Source organism: Diaporthe citri, assembly GCF_014595645.1.
Source record: "Diaporthe citri strain NFHF-8-4 chromosome Unknown scaffold_1, whole genome shotgun sequence".
Classification (NCBI taxonomy): Eukaryota; Fungi; Ascomycota; class Sordariomycetes; order Diaporthales; family Diaporthaceae; genus Diaporthe; species Diaporthe citri.
Genome location: NW_025064846.1, coordinates 10,268,752 through 10,284,635, shown reverse-complemented (window position 1 = coordinate 10,284,635; position 15,884 = coordinate 10,268,752). Strand labels below are relative to the sequence as shown.

At 55.2% G+C, this 15,884-nt stretch overlaps 7 protein-coding genes across 7 annotated transcripts; 4 read left to right on the top strand and 3 right to left on the bottom strand.

The window, feature by feature from the left end:
* Window positions 1-1,664: 1,664 nt before the first annotated feature.
* INS49_002679 (uncharacterized protein) lies at window positions 1,665-4,190 on the top strand (the record flags this gene model as incomplete). The annotated part of the gene is made up of 2 exons (XM_043163486.1): window positions 1,665-2,687; window positions 2,787-4,190. 2 exons carry the CDS (start codon window positions 1,665-1,667, stop codon window positions 4,188-4,190), a joined length of 2,427 nt encoding a protein of 808 aa, XP_043031992.1.
* Window positions 4,191-4,687: 497 nt separating this feature from the next.
* Window positions 4,688-5,362, bottom strand: INS49_002678 (uncharacterized protein; the record flags this gene model as incomplete). Its single annotated transcript, XM_043163485.1, has 2 exons — window positions 4,688-5,184; window positions 5,263-5,362. 2 exons carry the CDS (start codon window positions 5,360-5,362, stop codon window positions 4,688-4,690), a joined length of 597 nt encoding a protein of 198 aa, XP_043031991.1.
* Window positions 5,363-6,528: 1,166 nt separating this feature from the next.
* INS49_002677 (uncharacterized protein) lies at window positions 6,529-7,838 on the top strand (the record flags this gene model as incomplete). The annotated part of the gene is made up of 3 exons (XM_043163484.1): window positions 6,529-6,693; window positions 6,756-7,437; window positions 7,498-7,838. 3 exons carry the CDS (start codon window positions 6,529-6,531, stop codon window positions 7,836-7,838), a joined length of 1,188 nt encoding a protein of 395 aa, XP_043031990.1.
* Window positions 7,839-7,934: 96 nt separating this feature from the next.
* INS49_002676 (uncharacterized protein) lies at window positions 7,935-9,336 on the bottom strand (the record flags this gene model as incomplete). Its single annotated transcript, XM_043163483.1, has 3 exons — window positions 7,935-8,787; window positions 8,992-9,118; window positions 9,183-9,336. The coding sequence occupies 3 exons, from the start codon at window positions 9,334-9,336 to the stop codon at window positions 7,935-7,937; spliced, it is 1,134 nt and encodes a 377-aa protein (XP_043031989.1).
* Window positions 9,337-9,698: 362 nt separating this feature from the next.
* Window positions 9,699-11,666, top strand: INS49_002675 (uncharacterized protein; the record flags this gene model as incomplete). Its single annotated transcript, XM_043163482.1, has 1 exon — window positions 9,699-11,666. The coding sequence occupies one exon, from the start codon at window positions 9,699-9,701 to the stop codon at window positions 11,664-11,666; it is 1,968 nt and encodes a 655-aa protein (XP_043031988.1).
* An 863-nt stretch (window positions 11,667-12,529) lies between these two features.
* On the top strand, window positions 12,530-14,460 carry INS49_002674 (uncharacterized protein; the record flags this gene model as incomplete). Its single annotated transcript, XM_043163481.1, has 3 exons — window positions 12,530-12,790; window positions 12,853-13,435; window positions 13,550-14,460. The coding sequence occupies 3 exons, from the start codon at window positions 12,530-12,532 to the stop codon at window positions 14,458-14,460; spliced, it is 1,755 nt and encodes a 584-aa protein (XP_043031987.1).
* A 415-nt stretch (window positions 14,461-14,875) lies between these two features.
* On the bottom strand, window positions 14,876-15,682 carry INS49_002673 (uncharacterized protein; the record flags this gene model as incomplete). The annotated part of the gene is made up of 1 exon (XM_043163480.1): window positions 14,876-15,682. One exon carries the CDS (start codon window positions 15,680-15,682, stop codon window positions 14,876-14,878), a length of 807 nt encoding a protein of 268 aa, XP_043031986.1.
* Window positions 15,683-15,884: the final 202 nt, after the last annotated feature.

The window sequence follows — 15,884 nt, the reverse complement described above, 5'->3', positions numbered from 1 at the left end:
GTGCCCGTACCTCATCTGCTCTCAGACCTCCGGTCAAGAGCCCCAGACCATTCTCGACTTCCAGTGTTGGCAGCTCTTCAGGCTTATGAAATCTCATGTCATACATGATGCTCATAGCAAGGAATATATTCTGAGTGTGCTTTCGTGGGCGTGGCTGATATTGCATCCTAGAACATGTCAGATAACCCCCAGGTGTAAATGGTGAAGTAAGCAGCAAACTCTTGAGCCCAGAGACCGAATTGCACTCACCAAGCAGTGTATATCAACAAACCTTGCAGGTTCTCGAGAGAAGCAATCCTGCCCTGCAGCAGTGCAGCGGCCAGCATCTGCTCAAACAAGCGAGAGATACGCCCCTGAAAAGCCTCATCATCATACGAGGATGCGAAGAGAATTGCAAGGCACACTATCGGCTTCTCTCGATGCAGGTCTGCCACTTTTGCTGACTCCGGTATGATCACGAAGGGGAAATACGGCGTTAAAGATCCTCTGAACCGATCGAGAAGCAAATCTCCGGTTTCGATGGACAGTAGGCCCAGCTGAAAGGGGTCAAGCGAGACTCCGTTGGCCGACTGGGCCCGTGATGACTCTGCGGCTTCGCCAGCTTCTGTGGAGGGAGACCTCGAAGTGCCACGATCGCTGGCGGGAGATGCCGTCGAGCCTCCGCTGCCCAATTGTTGAGAGCTCAGAATATCATCAAGCTTGGCTATCTTGGCCTCGAGTTCACTGATACGACTGTCTCGATAGCGTGTTAGCCGTAGAGCGTCATGGCCGGACCAATAACCTGCTCTGGCCCCAAATATTTCTTACTTTACACGTTGTGCCGGTGCAGCGCCTCGCCGTGCAGGAGGAAAGACGCATGTCTTCTTAAGCCGGAGACAACGGTCGCACGAGCCGGAATTCTGGGTTCTGTCGCAGCGGAGCTTTGCATGAGAGCATACCTGACATGTCTTCAGGAGTGATCTGTCGGCGCTGCTACGCTCCCCTTGTCGCCTTTGACTCCGCATGGCTTGATTTGCTTTTGTTTACAAGTGGTGTTGGTGTTATTGGCAGAGAGCAGCTCATAAACCAATTCCACAACAGCCGGGAGGGTCTGCTAATCTGAACAGTATTCTAGGAACGCAACAAAAGGTTGGTGGGAATTGTGTGGGTTTTATTGGTTTTTATGTGTTGCAACCATGTCATCCTCGAAGATGTGTTACTGACTGTGGTTGGCCCGGCAGGGTGGGTGTAAGTCGTTGTTCAGGTGCAGTAGTGAGTCCACCAGCCACCATGAGGGGTCCTTTGTTCGCGAACCATGGGCCGAGTCTTCACCTTGACACACAACTTCGAGAGCACACCAGACATGGGATACGAAGCACGGTCTACGTCTCAGGACAATATTTGACGCGTTCAAGCGAGGCGCAGCCCGGCTCAATCAACCAGACCACCACTCAGCACATGCTGCGATCCTCCGGGAGTCTTGGCACATGCAGTCCAGGCAGCGAAATAAAATGAGCTGACCGAAACGGCGCCGACGTCTGCCTCGCCAACACGTCCCTCGTTTTGGCCAGAAAGACTAAGGGGGCTCCTTCACACCTTTCAAAGGCTCAAGACCTGTTGAAACTGCCCATCATACCAACTGCATCCCATATCCAGGAAGAGGGGCGGCCAACCGTGGGCGCAAGATGGCGCCCTTAAGCTCCGAGCCTCGCCAGGTGTTGGTGGTCTTGAACCCAGCCCGGCGGAGAGCCCTGTATCAGCTCGTGACCGAGATCACGGCGTACATGCGGTCACAGCTGGAGCTCCACGACAGAGACGACGGCCAAGCGACCAAGGATGCGTCTCGGTCTCGGTCTTACGCACCGCACGCCCCGTCTGACCGCGACTACTCGCCGCGGGGCTCAACCTCTACCGCTGCCGCCTCCGCCGCCGCGAAGGCCAAGGCAGAGGCTTCCGTCTCACAGGCGCACACACCACCGAGCCCGGAGCTCATTGCGTTGCGCAAAGCAGCACTGACGCATTTTGACGAGTGGAAGAAGGAGTTCCACACCAAGCTGAGGGAGATCCTGTCTGCCAGCGATGACAACAAGGTCCTGGAAGCGCGCTCGGAACGCCAGAGGAAGGTGGCCCAGATCAAGGCGGACAGTCCCGCCGAGGGTGAGGATCTCATCGACTTCGGCGGCGGACCCTCGCAGAACAAGGCAGCCCAAGACACTGCGAAGGCGGTGGAGTCTCTCCAGGCTATCTACCACCCAATCCCCACGAGGCTGACCACGATTCCGGCGGAGGACCGGAAAGAGGTCGTCAGCGCCGTGCTCATCCTTCTCCTCTCCACGGGCAAATACACGGCCTACGCGAGGACGTTCATCACCTACCTGACCTCCGCGCTCGAGCTTCCCCTGTCCTTCCTGACCGACGAGGAGAAGGAGATCGCCAAGACCATGATCGAGGCGTCGGCCGAGGCAGAGAAGGCAAAGAAGGACGAGACCATGTCTGCCGAGGCCGAGGCCCAGAAGCGCAAGCAGCAGGGGCAGGTGGGCAGGTTCTGGAAAGTCGGCCTCGCGTCGGTGGCTGGTGCCGCGATCATCGGAGTGACTGGCGGCCTCGCAGCACCCGTCGTAGCTGGTGCCATCGGGGGCCTGATGGGGTCTGTGGGACTTGGAGGGCTGGCTAGCTTCCTGGGTATCTTCTGGATGAACGGTGCCTTGGTTGGAACTCTTTTTGGGGCATTTGGAGCGCGAATGACTGTTGGTGCCCCTTCAAGATTCCCTTTCTCGCAGTGACCTCGACAACTGACTCCGAAACAGGGCGAGATGGCAGACAAGTACGCAAGGGAAGTCGAGGACTTCCGGTTCCTGCCCCTAAAGGATGAATGGGGCAGCGAATTCCGCAAGGAAGAAAAGGACGTCCGAAGGCTGAGGGTCTCTATTGGAATCAACGGCTGGCTCATCTCTGAAGATGAAGTGACCAAACCTTGGCGCGCCCTCGGCGATGAGTCAGAGGCCTTTGCCCTCAGGTATGAGATGAACAGCCTGCTGGAACTCGGGCACGCCCTCGAGGACACGGTAGCGTCATATGCGTGGAGCGTTTTGAAGATCGAAATCCTTAAGCGCACCGTCCTGGCCACCCTATGGGCAGCACTCTGGCCGATCCAGCTTCTCAAGCTGGCAGCTGGTGTCGACAACCCTTTCAACCTGGCCAAAAATAGGTCTGAAAAGGCCGGTCGGATCTTGGCGGACGCATTGATCAACAAAATTCAAGGGGAACGGCCAGTCACACTCATTGGATACTCCTTGGGTGCGCGGGTCATCTACGTCTGCCTCAAGACTCTCGCAGAACGCAGGGCATTCGGGCTGGTGGACACTGTCGTCTTCGTCGGAGCGCCGACGCCGTCAAACCGAGACGAGTGGCAGTTGATCCGCAGTGTTGTCACCGGAAAGCTATTCAACGTCTACTCAGAGAACGACTACATCCTTGCGTTCCTTTACCGCGCCACGAGCATCCAACTCGGTATTGCAGGCCTGCAAGCAGTGGAGGATATTGAGGGCGTCGAGAACCTCGATCTGACCGAAGACGTCAAAGGACACTTGAGATACCCAGGGCTGATCGCCCAGATCCTCACCAAGTGCGGCTTCCCAAACATCAGCGGGGGCGAGAAGCCTATCGAGAAGGAGGAGGACATCAGGCTCGAGGACATGGACGGCAGCAGCAAGACGGGCACTCTTCTCGATTTCGACGAGCCTCCCGTCACACCGGTGGCGGTCAAGCCATTATCGAGGAAGACACACCGGGATATCTCGTTCCCGAGCGGGTTCCCCAAGACAGATGAGCGTCCCGTGGTCAGGAAAGTCCAGTCGACACCGGCCGCCGGGCCACTCAGCTCTAAGCTCCAGACGGCCTTCGATCCGCACGAGCCCAAGTCTCTCGTCGGGTCTCCCGAGGCCAAGGAATGGCAGCGCAGACCGCCCAATGCCCCAAACGCTACTCCTGCAGCGAATTCACAGCCTCCTCCTTCGTACAGCCCGGGCAAGTTCACGTTGCCCCCGGAAGTGGCAGATAAGCTGTACGGGGCCGCAAAACCAGATGACGAGGACGACGAAGACGACGACTTTGGTGGTGGCATAAGCATGATGGACAACGACCATGATGATGATGGTGATATGGTCACGTACATGGAGCCACTGCGACTCGAGGACAGGGATGAGAAGTGAAATTCTCAAAACCGGGAACAGCGAGAGAGGGGAGGACCACCAAACGGCTTCAGACTTATATTTTGTGTTCTTTAATATCCTATAAATCCGTCACATCCAATTTCCATTCGCTCTGTGGCTGCAATTTCAACCCGCTGCTTTCTTTGCTTCTGTTCTTTGATGGGTGGGAATGGTGGTTCCGCCTCCGCTACCTCACACTTCCTGTGCTTCAGCACACAAAGGCTACGCTACCTAGACATTACGCATCTGACGGCACCATCAATGACAAGTCTCCGGTCTACCAACAGCTGGGTATGGCCATATGCCTGGTGACATTGGACGTGATATTCAGGCTCACGTCTACCTTATTTAGTGGCACGGGATGGTTTGGCGCTGCTATCGTATCAGAGTGCTGACGAGTGGGCCCCCCTCCCCCTATCGCGCAGCTCTTTACTGTCGTCCAACAGTCCCACGACCATCCTTGCCTCTTCATGAGCTCCCTCACCAGAACAGTTCTCTTAGAGGTCTTCAAATAGGTATTCTGAGCTCCGGCCACCCTGCGCATTGTCCCACCCAGGTTTTCGTGTTGCCATCCTCCCAATGGTGACCTGCGCGTCGCATCCAGCCACGTCTTTCTGTTCAATTCTCAGACCTCCATCGCCTGTGTTGCCATTGGAGTTCCCCCTCGTGCCGCAGGAGCAGGCATCCTTCAGCGCCTCAGTTGTGGATTGGATGGCGACAAGGAGGCCGTGCAATGTTGGGATCGTACCGCAAACGATCATGAGGAAGAATTCGACAGTAACCCAGGCGAAGATGTCAAACGTTGCCCAAGTGAAGTCGGTTCGGTTCGCCAGCTGCGCCAGGTACTGGGTCTTGATGCCAGAGCATATGCACGTCAGGATGTTGAGACCGAAGACAATTGTGAGCTGTAACTTCTTGATTGGGCTATTGGCCAAAGAGAGAATGACGGTGGTAGGAAGAACTGCGAGGCTCCCATCTGCGAGGGTGTTGAAAGCTGCTTGGAGTCAGCTTTATGAGAACTGCTAGTCCTGATCGCATACAGTAGGGAGATGAGGTCCCGAGTTCCACATACATCCAGTGAAGATGCCATAGCCTGACATGACCCTCGAATCGATACACTTGCTCTGAATTCTAGGATCCCAAAGAGCTGCAGGAGGAGAACACTGCAGCATGGTGAGGAATGAGCATGACAGAGCGATGGCCGACGTTAGCCCAATGGTGACGATCCATAGATATATGCGATGCCATCTTAGATCAGTGAGGCGCAACATGGTAAGCAGTAGAGCAGAGACTGAGATCTTGCCCGCTGCGATTCCTAGGATTCCAAAGACTTGACTGAGCCAGTTAAGCAGTTGGACTTGGGCGAGATTATCTACGCCTAGCTTCTCGACATCCCACACATGCCTCTCACCACCCTTCACGCAGAGTATGGTTAAGCAGATGCTCCAGCCAAACATACCAAGCTGGATGAAGAGTGATCAGCGCCACAGATCCTCCAGTTCATGAATTACAGGGCAAAAACTGGTCACGTACCATCGAAAAGACCATGAAGATATCCGACCAATTGAACTTTCCCCCTTTGTAACGGAACACTAGACGCAAAATGACCGTGACTAAAGAAATTCCGACCAGGGGCCACATGAGGCCGATTAGGAAAGGACCACGATCCGCAATCGCATCGTTGGAACCTTCATGAGGAGGCATCAGAAATATTTCTTAGGCCAGAGCAGGCACCCGCGAGGATAATGGTGGGTGCGAAGTCCAGGAGAGTACCATTGCAGATGATGGTGGCAGAGCATTTGTTGATGTTTCCTTGCAGGGCCATTTCGCCTGTTAGCAACTTACGGGTTTCTGTTGGTAAGGTCGTTACAAATATTCCTTCCACCAGCCGAGGTTGTGTGAAGCCTGTGACACTCGCTTGGGAGCGTTTGGCATGGCGTGGAGACCCACCAACACACCTTGGATTTGCGGCGTCCAGCCGGATTATGCATGAAGCTGGAGCTCAAGAAATTGGTGTGACTACACGGATTGCAGCCGCGCGGAAGGAACTTTTGCCCGATATTCATGTGCTCATTTCGTCTTACTGAGAGTGGTTTGGTGCGACCTCGACGCAGTAGGATGGATCCACTGCGATGTTGTTGGTCGCAGTCCAACTGCAGATGCATCAGGTGGTATCGGGAAAAACGGCCGCAAGTCAAGACTTTCTCGAAATCTTCTCTCCGTGCGAGCTTCACCTGTCTCCAAGGCTCCTCAGAATTACCTCGCCGTGCTCGTTGATTTCGACTTAGCAAGGCTCGTAAGAGCCGACAACTGCACGATTGTCGAACATAGAACAGCAATGGCGGACCCCATAACTTTGGTGGAGCAATTGAGGCTGCTTGTAGAGTCTCCCGATGCCTTCCAGGCTGATGAGGCCCAGAAACAGGAACTCCTGAAACTCAGCCGTCAGGCGGCAGCTGCACTGGAGTCACCTTTTGAAACCCTGCAGAGGCTCGTTTACTCCGTTCGTACAGCTTCATTGCGTTCACCCACCGCCGTGTGGCCCAATACTGACATATCACAAAGCCATTGCCCCTTGTCGTCGCGAGGATATGTCAAGATCGCCGCATCTTCGCCACACTGGCCGCAAATGAGAGCGTCACAGGGGTCAGCTCTGCCACGCTGATCACAGCAAGCGCGCTTCAACCCAGCGTCCTTGATTCCATCATGGACTATGCATGCGTGCAAGGCATGGCGGCGGAAGTATCACAAGGGCAATACCTTGCGACCAAGCTGACCCACACGCTACTTGTGCCAGTGTTTGTTGACGGTGTGACGCATTTCCATGATAATTGTCTCCCCGGGTTTACCGCCCTCCACCGCGCCCTGACCGAAGGCGATGGCAGATCAAATGCCTTCAAGCTAGGTCAGAACACCTCGGAAGATTTCTACACTTGGATGGACACACACCCTGTCCAACAACGTGCCTTCCACAGCTTCATGAAGGAGCAATTCGCCAGCCTGCCGACATGGCTGGACGTGGTGTCATTTGCCGCAGAGTTCGCACAAGACTCACAGCCCGACGATGTTGTATTCGTTGACGTCGGTGGTGGCAACGGGTCCCAGTGCGCGGCGCTCAAGAGATCCTTGCCCGAGCTCAGAAGCCGGGTTGTCTTGCAGGATCACTCCTACGTACTTGAGAAGGCGCTCGAGGTGGAAGGGATGGAGAAGATGCCTTATGACTTTTTCATGGAGCAGCCCGTCAAAGGTAGGTGTGAAAGCCCAGAAGATCTCCATTGCAGCAAGTCCGCCGAATCTGACAGATTAGGCGCTCGTGTCTACTACTTTCGCCAGATTATCCACAACTTTGACGATGTTGCGTGCGTCCGCATCCTGGAGTCCCAAGTCCCGGCTCTCGGACCAGACAATGTCATTGTGATTGACGATAAAGTTCTGTCCGACAACAAGCCGCCGGCTGGAACGCCTGGCATCGAGTACACGGCGGCACTGAACATCGCAATGAAGGTGATGTTTGACGCACAGGAGAGGCGTGAGACTCACTGGCGGAGGTTGTTGGACCAAGCTGGGCTGCGAATCAAGGACATAAGGAAATACACCAGATTCGATGATGCCGTAATCATTGCAGCGAGGAAGCTCCAGCTTGGCTGAACCACGCAGTCAAGCCAACATGTGCCTTGCAAGTTGGTTGACGTGATGGGCAGAAGAAACGGTACGGGGGCGTGATGAGAACCGCGTTGTGGCTTTCTAAATCTGTCTAATCTCCTTGCCGACCATTTCCGGTCTGTCCACTTCCCACTCATCCCGGAGCGCTGCGAAAGTGAGATCACTAACGAGCAGGCTTTGGCCCAAGCTCCACACTAAAGTGATCGCGTAGAAGAAGTTGGCGTTGCCGCTACCTGCATATATCCATAGGTAGTAGAACGCTGGTCCCAAGAACGTGGCGTACAGTATTGTCGAGGGAACCACGAATGTATACCGCATCAGGGGGAAAATGTGCCTGTATAGCGGGACCATTGCAAGGAAGAGTGATGTGTCGCTGATGCTGGGGTAAGGCTTAAATATGCCAAATATACCCAGGAGCAGCGTAATCACAAACAGGGGCTGCGATCGAATGCGCACACTCAGAGCGGCGACGTAGGACGACAAGTGCAGCCAGAAGACGGCCAAGAAGAATGACCGGAAGGAGTCAAACATCTCAATAAAGAAGTACCACCACAGTCCGACATTTGGTGTTAGATCGGTGAGGGTGAGCTGGATGCCGTAGGTCGAGGATAGAAACTCCCATGATCCAGTGATGAAGTATGACATCTGGAAGAGAACCGAGACGGTGGCTGCTGCAACGCCAACGAATTTGGCCACGAAAGCCAGAGGCTGCGTTTTCCCTTGCCCATAGCTTCGATCATAAGCCAAGAGCGCCAAAGGCGGAAGTAACAGGGCCGGGTACATGGACAAGTAAGCGGCGAATGACATGGCAATCACTGCACTGTACGGTGCACCGTTGGTTGCCTTTGCGACAGCGTGCAGGATGGCGCATGACGTGAAGACACTCGAGGGTCTTCCAATACAAGTCGCAATTGTGAACGGATTGAAGAGAAAGCTAGCAAGCCCCATGTTAGCTCTCCGCGAGTCCGAGAAATGCGCCCGGGTGGTGAAATCTCACAGTGCAGCGACCACAAAGCCACTCCATCTCTTGTCCCTCCTCGGAGAGGTAAAACGCAGGGTCGAACCGGCCTCCCCAGAATCCGCGATGGCTATCAGAGAATTGGCGTTTAGGAGATCGACTGCTATATATAGCAGATACGTAAAGACGGGCCAGGAGGCGAAGCTCGGCAGGAGGGATAGGACGGGCAGCAGCAAGGGCGCCTGGTGGTAGACGCCACCATCGTAGGGCGAAACATTATGGTTGTAGAGGAAAAGGCCCTCTTGTACTGTCACAACGGTCAGCGCGGCCAAAGCTATGGAGGTGGTCACGGCGGAAAAGGGGTGCCATACATCGTTTGAAGCTGGTGACGGGAGTCGACACCTCGACGCGCCCAGCCACCAGTTCTGGTAAACCTGGAAAGGCAAAGAACAAAACAAGTCGCAGGACGGCGGCAGCCAGGTAGAGGCCTTGTAGCCTTTTCAGGCTTGAATTTGGCCCATTCATCTCTGGGCCATCTCCAGGTGAAAGGTGCGGGTTACTGCCGGGAGTCGTGCCGTCGATGCTGTCTGGCCGGGCGGTTCGACTGGAGCTCTGCCAGGCTGGCTTCGGAGCTTGCTGACTTGAGCTGCGGTACCTGGGTACATTAGACCCCTGGACCAAGTCCAGGAGCTCCGCTGTCCACCCCTGCACCAAGTTTTGCGCTAACCTTAACAAGGTGGGCGGTGAATGCGGCAGAAGTCGAAAAAAGTTCCTTATCGATGAAAAGTAAGAGGAGCAAGCGGTCCTGGGAAAATTGGAGGCGCTTTCTCTCGCTGCGCCAGTCCACCGTACTTTTCCAGGTCGACAATTGGAATTCAACCAGCAAAATGGGTCGCATCAAGAAGAAGGGAGAGGCTGGAAACGCCAAAAACTTCATTAGCCGCAACCAGGCTATCAAGAAGCTGCAGCTCAGCCTGCCCGACTTTCGAAAGCTATGCATCTGGAAGGGCATCTACCCGCGAGAACCGAGAGACAAGAAGAAGGCTTCCAAGACATCCACCCCCTCGACCACCTTCTACTACTCCAAGGACATCCAGTATCTGCTTCATGAGCCACTGCTCCAGAAGTTCCGTGATCAGAAGGCCCTTGAGAAGAAGATCTCACGCGCCCTCGGTCGAGGAGATGTCGGTGACGCCGCCCGTCTCGAGCGCAATGCGGTCCGCCCAGAGAAGAACGGCAAGCCGCGCTATACTCTCGACCACGTCATAAGAGAACGCTATCCCACCTTCATTGATGCCCTCCGAGACCTTGACGACTGCTTGTCGATGCTGTTCCTCTTCGCCAACCTCCCGTCCACCTCAACCGTTCCCGCGAAGATGATCGCTCGATGTGAGAAACTGTGCTTGGAATTCGAACACTACCTCATCGTGTCACACAGCCTGCGAAAGTCTTTCTTGTCGATCAAGGGAATATACTACCAGGCCACCATCCAAGGCGAGGACGTGCTCTGGTTGGTGCCGTACAAGTTCAACCAGCGAGTGGTTGGAGATGTCGACTTCCGTATCATGGGTACCTTTGTTGAGTTCTACATGACGCTGCTGGGTTTCGTCAACTACAGGTTGTACACCTCGATCGGTCTGAAATACCCACCAAAATTCGACCAATCCAAGGACGATCAAGGTGGAGAGCTTGGTGCCTTCACCCTGGAGGGCGCCAACATCGCAACGACTCAAGATGAGCCCAAGCAACTGACGAACGGAGAGAGCGAGCACGGCCCCGACCCCAAAGTCCAGGCTCAGGTCAACAAGTTGGTGCGAGAAATGAGGGATGGCGAGACGAATGGCGACGACCAGAATGGCGAGGGCGCGGACGTGGAGAATGAGGAGGAGCCTACGGACGCCATTGACAAGTTCGAGCCCGCGGTCCCTGGCGGTGATCTCCTCCCTCAGCCTTCATACAGCACGAACGATCCTGCTCAACTATTCTCAAAATGCACATTCTTCCTCGGGCGTGAGACACCGCGGCAACCACTCGAGCTTATTCTGCGTTCTTTTGGCTGCAAGCGCATAGGATGGGACTCGGTGTTGGGCGAGGGCGCATTCACCACGAATGAGCTCGACCCCGCGATAACACACCAGATTGTCGATAGGCCGCTTATTCAAGCTGCTGTGGAGGCCAATGGCGACGGAGAGGACAATCAGACCTCTCAAAAGCTTGCACCAAACCAGAGGGTACCTGGTCGGATCTACGTGCAGCCGCAATGGGTTTGGGACTCAATTAACGACGAGGAGCTGAAGGACACCAACCTCTATGCCCCTGGGGCTGAGCTGCCGCCGCATCTGAGTCCCTTCGTGAAGCCCGTTCAGGGCCAGTACGATCCTACTATCGCCCTCGAGGAGCAACAGACTGAGGCCGAGGCTTTGGCTGACAGCGATGCTGAGATAGACGAGGAAGCAACTGGCATGGATGCCGACAACTCGGAGGACGAGGAAGACGCTAAGGACGACACGTTCGGAGGCTTCTCGGGAGAGGAGGACGAAGCGGAGGACTCAGATGAGGAAGAATCGGCCGCAGCGCAGAGGCAACTCGAGTTGGAGGCTGAGCTGACAGGCAAGCCAGTCAAGTCCAAGCAGCAAACGCCCAAGGAGAAGAAGAAGGCTGAGGCCCGCAAGGTCCTGGAAAAGAAGAACAAGGAGGAGGCTGAAGAACTGGAGAGGGCCAAGGGTATGTTGAGTAAGAAGAAGAGGAAGCTGTTTGAGCAGATGCAGTATACCAACACAAAGAAGAGCGCCGAGGACGAGAAGCTGCGCTCCAAGAGGAGAAAGATCGAGAAGCAAAAGGGCAAACGGGCGTAAAGGGGAAAACAGCGGAGTCGAGGATACCATTCATGAATTCAATTAAGCCTAAGAACCACACATAGACTGCCTGCCTACTCCGAGGACTGATGTTGAAACGAGCTTTCGCTCGGGTGTCCACTCTGCAGCCCCAACATCTATGTAGTGGACCGCCTAGGCAGTGCCCACTGGCCAACCTCGTGTGGGATAACCTCCCGTGAGATGACTTCCTATGGGATTGCCTCCCATAGGACTGCCTCCTGTGGGACTGCCTCCTGTGGGACTGCCTCCTATGTGACTATCTTCTATGGGATAGCCTCCTGTGTAATCACCTGCTGTGAATAGCCTCCCGTGGAAAAGCACCCTTTGGGAAGACCTCCCGTGGCGTAACCTCTTGTGGGACAGCCGGGTAGAGTGAGTGCCTTTTTTGCGTAGTTTTGCTCCTCCGTGCGAAAGTCATCCATGGGCGCCGTCCCCAATTGCCTGCGTAGCTCTGCACTTGGTCAATTTTAGCGCCAATGCCCTGAGCCAGGGCCTGTAACCTGACTACCGACCACCTGCAAAATTACATGGTCTGGCCCAACCGTAAGATTTAGCCACAGTCTACTTTGCTTCGGGGTGAAGCAAGTCTGAGGCACAAAATTGCAATCTCCAATTCTTTCAAGCTATTTCGGATTCTGTTACAATTTTTTCCTCTTCTCGTGCCGGATTTCTGGTCAGGACACTTTGTTTTTCCTTCATTTGGTCAGCTTTAAGTGAGTACCTTCCTTGTATTTTTTGCAGATCCCGTGTCATGCGGTATCTTATTGGCTAACGGCAATTCGACCCAAGGGCCTCCCACTGCAGTAACAACGGAGAGACAGCCAACAAGGGCAAGACCAACAATGGCAAGCTCGCACGATGATGAAGAATGGGACAAGAGCACATCCGAAATCCAGTCTGAAGACTCGGACGATCTGCACGAGAACCGCCCCAACCGCTGGAAAGGTCCCCCGCAGAGCTGGCGCACCATCACAGAGGAGGAGCGCCTTGCTTACAATGCCCTCTTAAGACTGAGAAATGATGACCTGTCGCTGCACTTGTATAATGCCTGGGCCCTTAAGCAGCGGGCGGCAGCTGCAGAGGAGGGTTCTAGCCAGGAAGAGGTCCGTCCCACCTTCCCAATCCCGAAACCAGACGCTCGAGACTTGCTGACTTTTGGGTTCAGGATGTTGATGCAGAGACAGGCCGACCTGTCCGTAGCAACTCATGGGCCCCGCCTAGGAATTGGACTGCCTGGCCTCTTCCCACACATCTGCTACCGCCGGATGATTTCATGAAGATAGTCGACGACGAGGATGAGGTCTTCACTTTCCGGCACCCGGACGAGCAATCGCCCCGCTCCAGACTCGAGGAGGTCGTGTCGGCGACCACGCTGAGATTTGCCAAAGAACGCTTACGGCGACGGGGCATTGCCGAATCATCTCATCAAGGCGACGACAGTACTGTCAAGACGGAGCCCTCCGCATCTGAGAATGAGTCCCAGCCGAGCGAATCAGGGGACCACGGCGAGGATGATGAGAGTATGGACATTGACCAGAAATCAGAAGGTCGACCAAACCGAAAGCAGAAGGCTCCCGTGAAGACTTGCAAGCCTGTGGTTGCTACGGATGATGACGTTTCATACGACCTCATACGGCCCTCCACGCGAAGGATTCTCGGGAAGTTTGATGATACTTTGACTATTTTGCACAACGCTCAAATGCCGAGTGCCCAACATCTTGAAGGCTCTGAAGAGTCATCCTCTGAAAGTGAGGACGGACTAGACGACCATGAAAGGTCACAGAAAATTCCACGATCACGACAGTCCTACCGACCTGGCAGCTCTCCAGAACGCTCTCCCAGCAGGTCGAGAATGCCAACAGGAGACGAAGCAGATGAATCCGTGAAAAAGAAGTCCAACCGCGGCCGACCACGCAAGTACGTACAGAAGGAAGGCGAAAGCGAGAGGGACTTCCTCATAAGACGAGGAAAAGCTCTCAAAGGGACAGTGAGAATACCACCGACCGACGAAGAGAACGACGACCAAGCCACGACCGCCGCGGGCTCGAGCCAGAATTCGCCACGCAAGCGCAGTCCGAGCGGAAAAAGACGCCGCAAAACCGTGGCAGAGGACAGGGAGCACGAAAAGCATAAGAAGCTCGAGCGTTCCAACCTGCTGGACTGGAAGGACGTCATGGGCGCGGCGGCGCTGGCGGGATTCCCGCCCGACGTCGTCGCCCGGGCGACACAGAGGTGCGCCAACCTGTTCGGCCAGGGAATGGAGATGCATAAGATCGATGAGACGGCAGCTGCATCAGGAGCCAGTGGGGTGGTGACAACGATGTATCAGCCCGGAGGAGAAATGCCCCCGAGCAGCTCTGAGGCCCAGGAGGACGTTGGCGATCTCGACCTCCGCCAGGCGCGATCTATGAGTCGGCATTCCAGCGCGGCCTTGAGCAGGATGACTTCTCCGACATCAGATGATGAGGGCGATGAAGAGGGAGCTTCGCCCAAAAAGCCTCAGAAACGAGCAACATCCCGAGGCAAGGGGCAACATTTCTGCCTGTACGAAGACTGCGACAGAGCCTTAGAAGGCTTCGACAGACCCTTCAATCTCAAGAGGCATATGAAACTCGTCCACGGCCAAGACAGCCTGGAGATTGCCGAGAAGAAGGAAGCTGCCACGGATGACATGATTGGAGGTGTTCATCGTGACGGATTTCTTGAGCCCATACGAGTTCAGAAAGGCTGGAGGGCTGAGGATACTAAGAAGAGGGCCAAAAAGAATTCCTAGACAATGCGACAATGGAATCAAGAGCCTGGAATTGAAAGAAGCCAGCACCATCAGAGAGTCAGATAGTTACTAAGGCTCTCACGATAGCTTCAGACGACACACCAACAGCACCGAAGGAAACCAAACGGGAGAGTTTCCCGTCGTCACCAGATATTGTTATTCAGGAACATCAGTCTCAAACTCCGAAGTACTGCCTTCATTAAGTGGGCTTCAATGGTCATGGGGTTGTCGCGTGTCCCACAGAGGGAGAACATCAAGTCGGCTTTCAGGAACACAAAATTAGTTCTGATTGTGCTGATCCGTCCAAATAATAATAATGAAAAAACAGGAATTACTACCAGAGATGAAATCCCCACTGAACGCAGAACAGTGCGGTGAGACGACCCCACTCATGCAGATGCTACCTCCCGGCCTGCTACTCATCAGCAAACTGCCTCGCGACCTCCCTCGCAAAGTCCCCAAGCGTATCAAATCTCCACTGGAAGCTGACCTTGCCCTCCCTCACCATCGCCTCATACTCACCCCCGATCCCCTGCCCTTCCTTCTTCTCCCCACCCCTCGAGATCCAACAGCTGCTGAACCCAAGCGCCTTGGCGGCAGAGTGGTCGACCCTCAGGCTCCGCGCGACGTGCAGCAGCCCTCCCCTCCCGGGCCCGGCGTCGACGCCAAGCTCGTCCCGCGCCCGCCGGAACAGGTACTCGAAGTTTGCGGGCGCGGGCTTGTAGCTCCCGATCTCCTCGGCCGTGTACACGGCGTCGAAGGGCACGGCAGATAGGGGTCCCGACGTGGTGGCTTCGATGTTGGCGTTGTCAATATTGGACAGGATAATCAGCTTATAATGCTTCTTGAGCGTGCGCAGCGCCTCGATCGTGTCCGCGAACGCGGGCCAGCGCCCGGGTCCGCGCGCGAGGGCGTCCAGGTCCTCCTGGGAGAGCGAGACCTCCGGCAGCCCGACGTCCGCCGCGAGCTTCTTCAGCGCCGTGGTGAGGTTCAGGTCGTACTTGAGCGCGGGCTGCTTGTGCTCGAGCTCGTTGGAGAACTCGTCGAAGCGCAGGAGGGCTAGCTTCGGGTCCTTGGCGTAGGGGTGATCGGTGGGGAGTTTGCTGGTGACGGGCTGGAGGGCCTCAATCAGACCGGGTTCCCACTCTATCAGTGTGCCATAGCAGTCGAAACTTAGTGCCTTGAACTTGGTGAGATCCTTGGTGTTGTCTATGTCGGCCATATTTTATTTTATTCTTGGGGACGAGGCCTAAGGGTTATAGACGGATAGGGTTTGGTTGGTCGGTCTCTGATATGCTTAGAAGGACAACCATGAGATTCCTGTTCGGTTCCTGGGTCATTCGCAATTTATATGAGGCCAACAGGATCGGAGTCCTCCAAATGAGGTTCAAGAGTCCCTCACGTTCTGCTCACCATGGCACTTA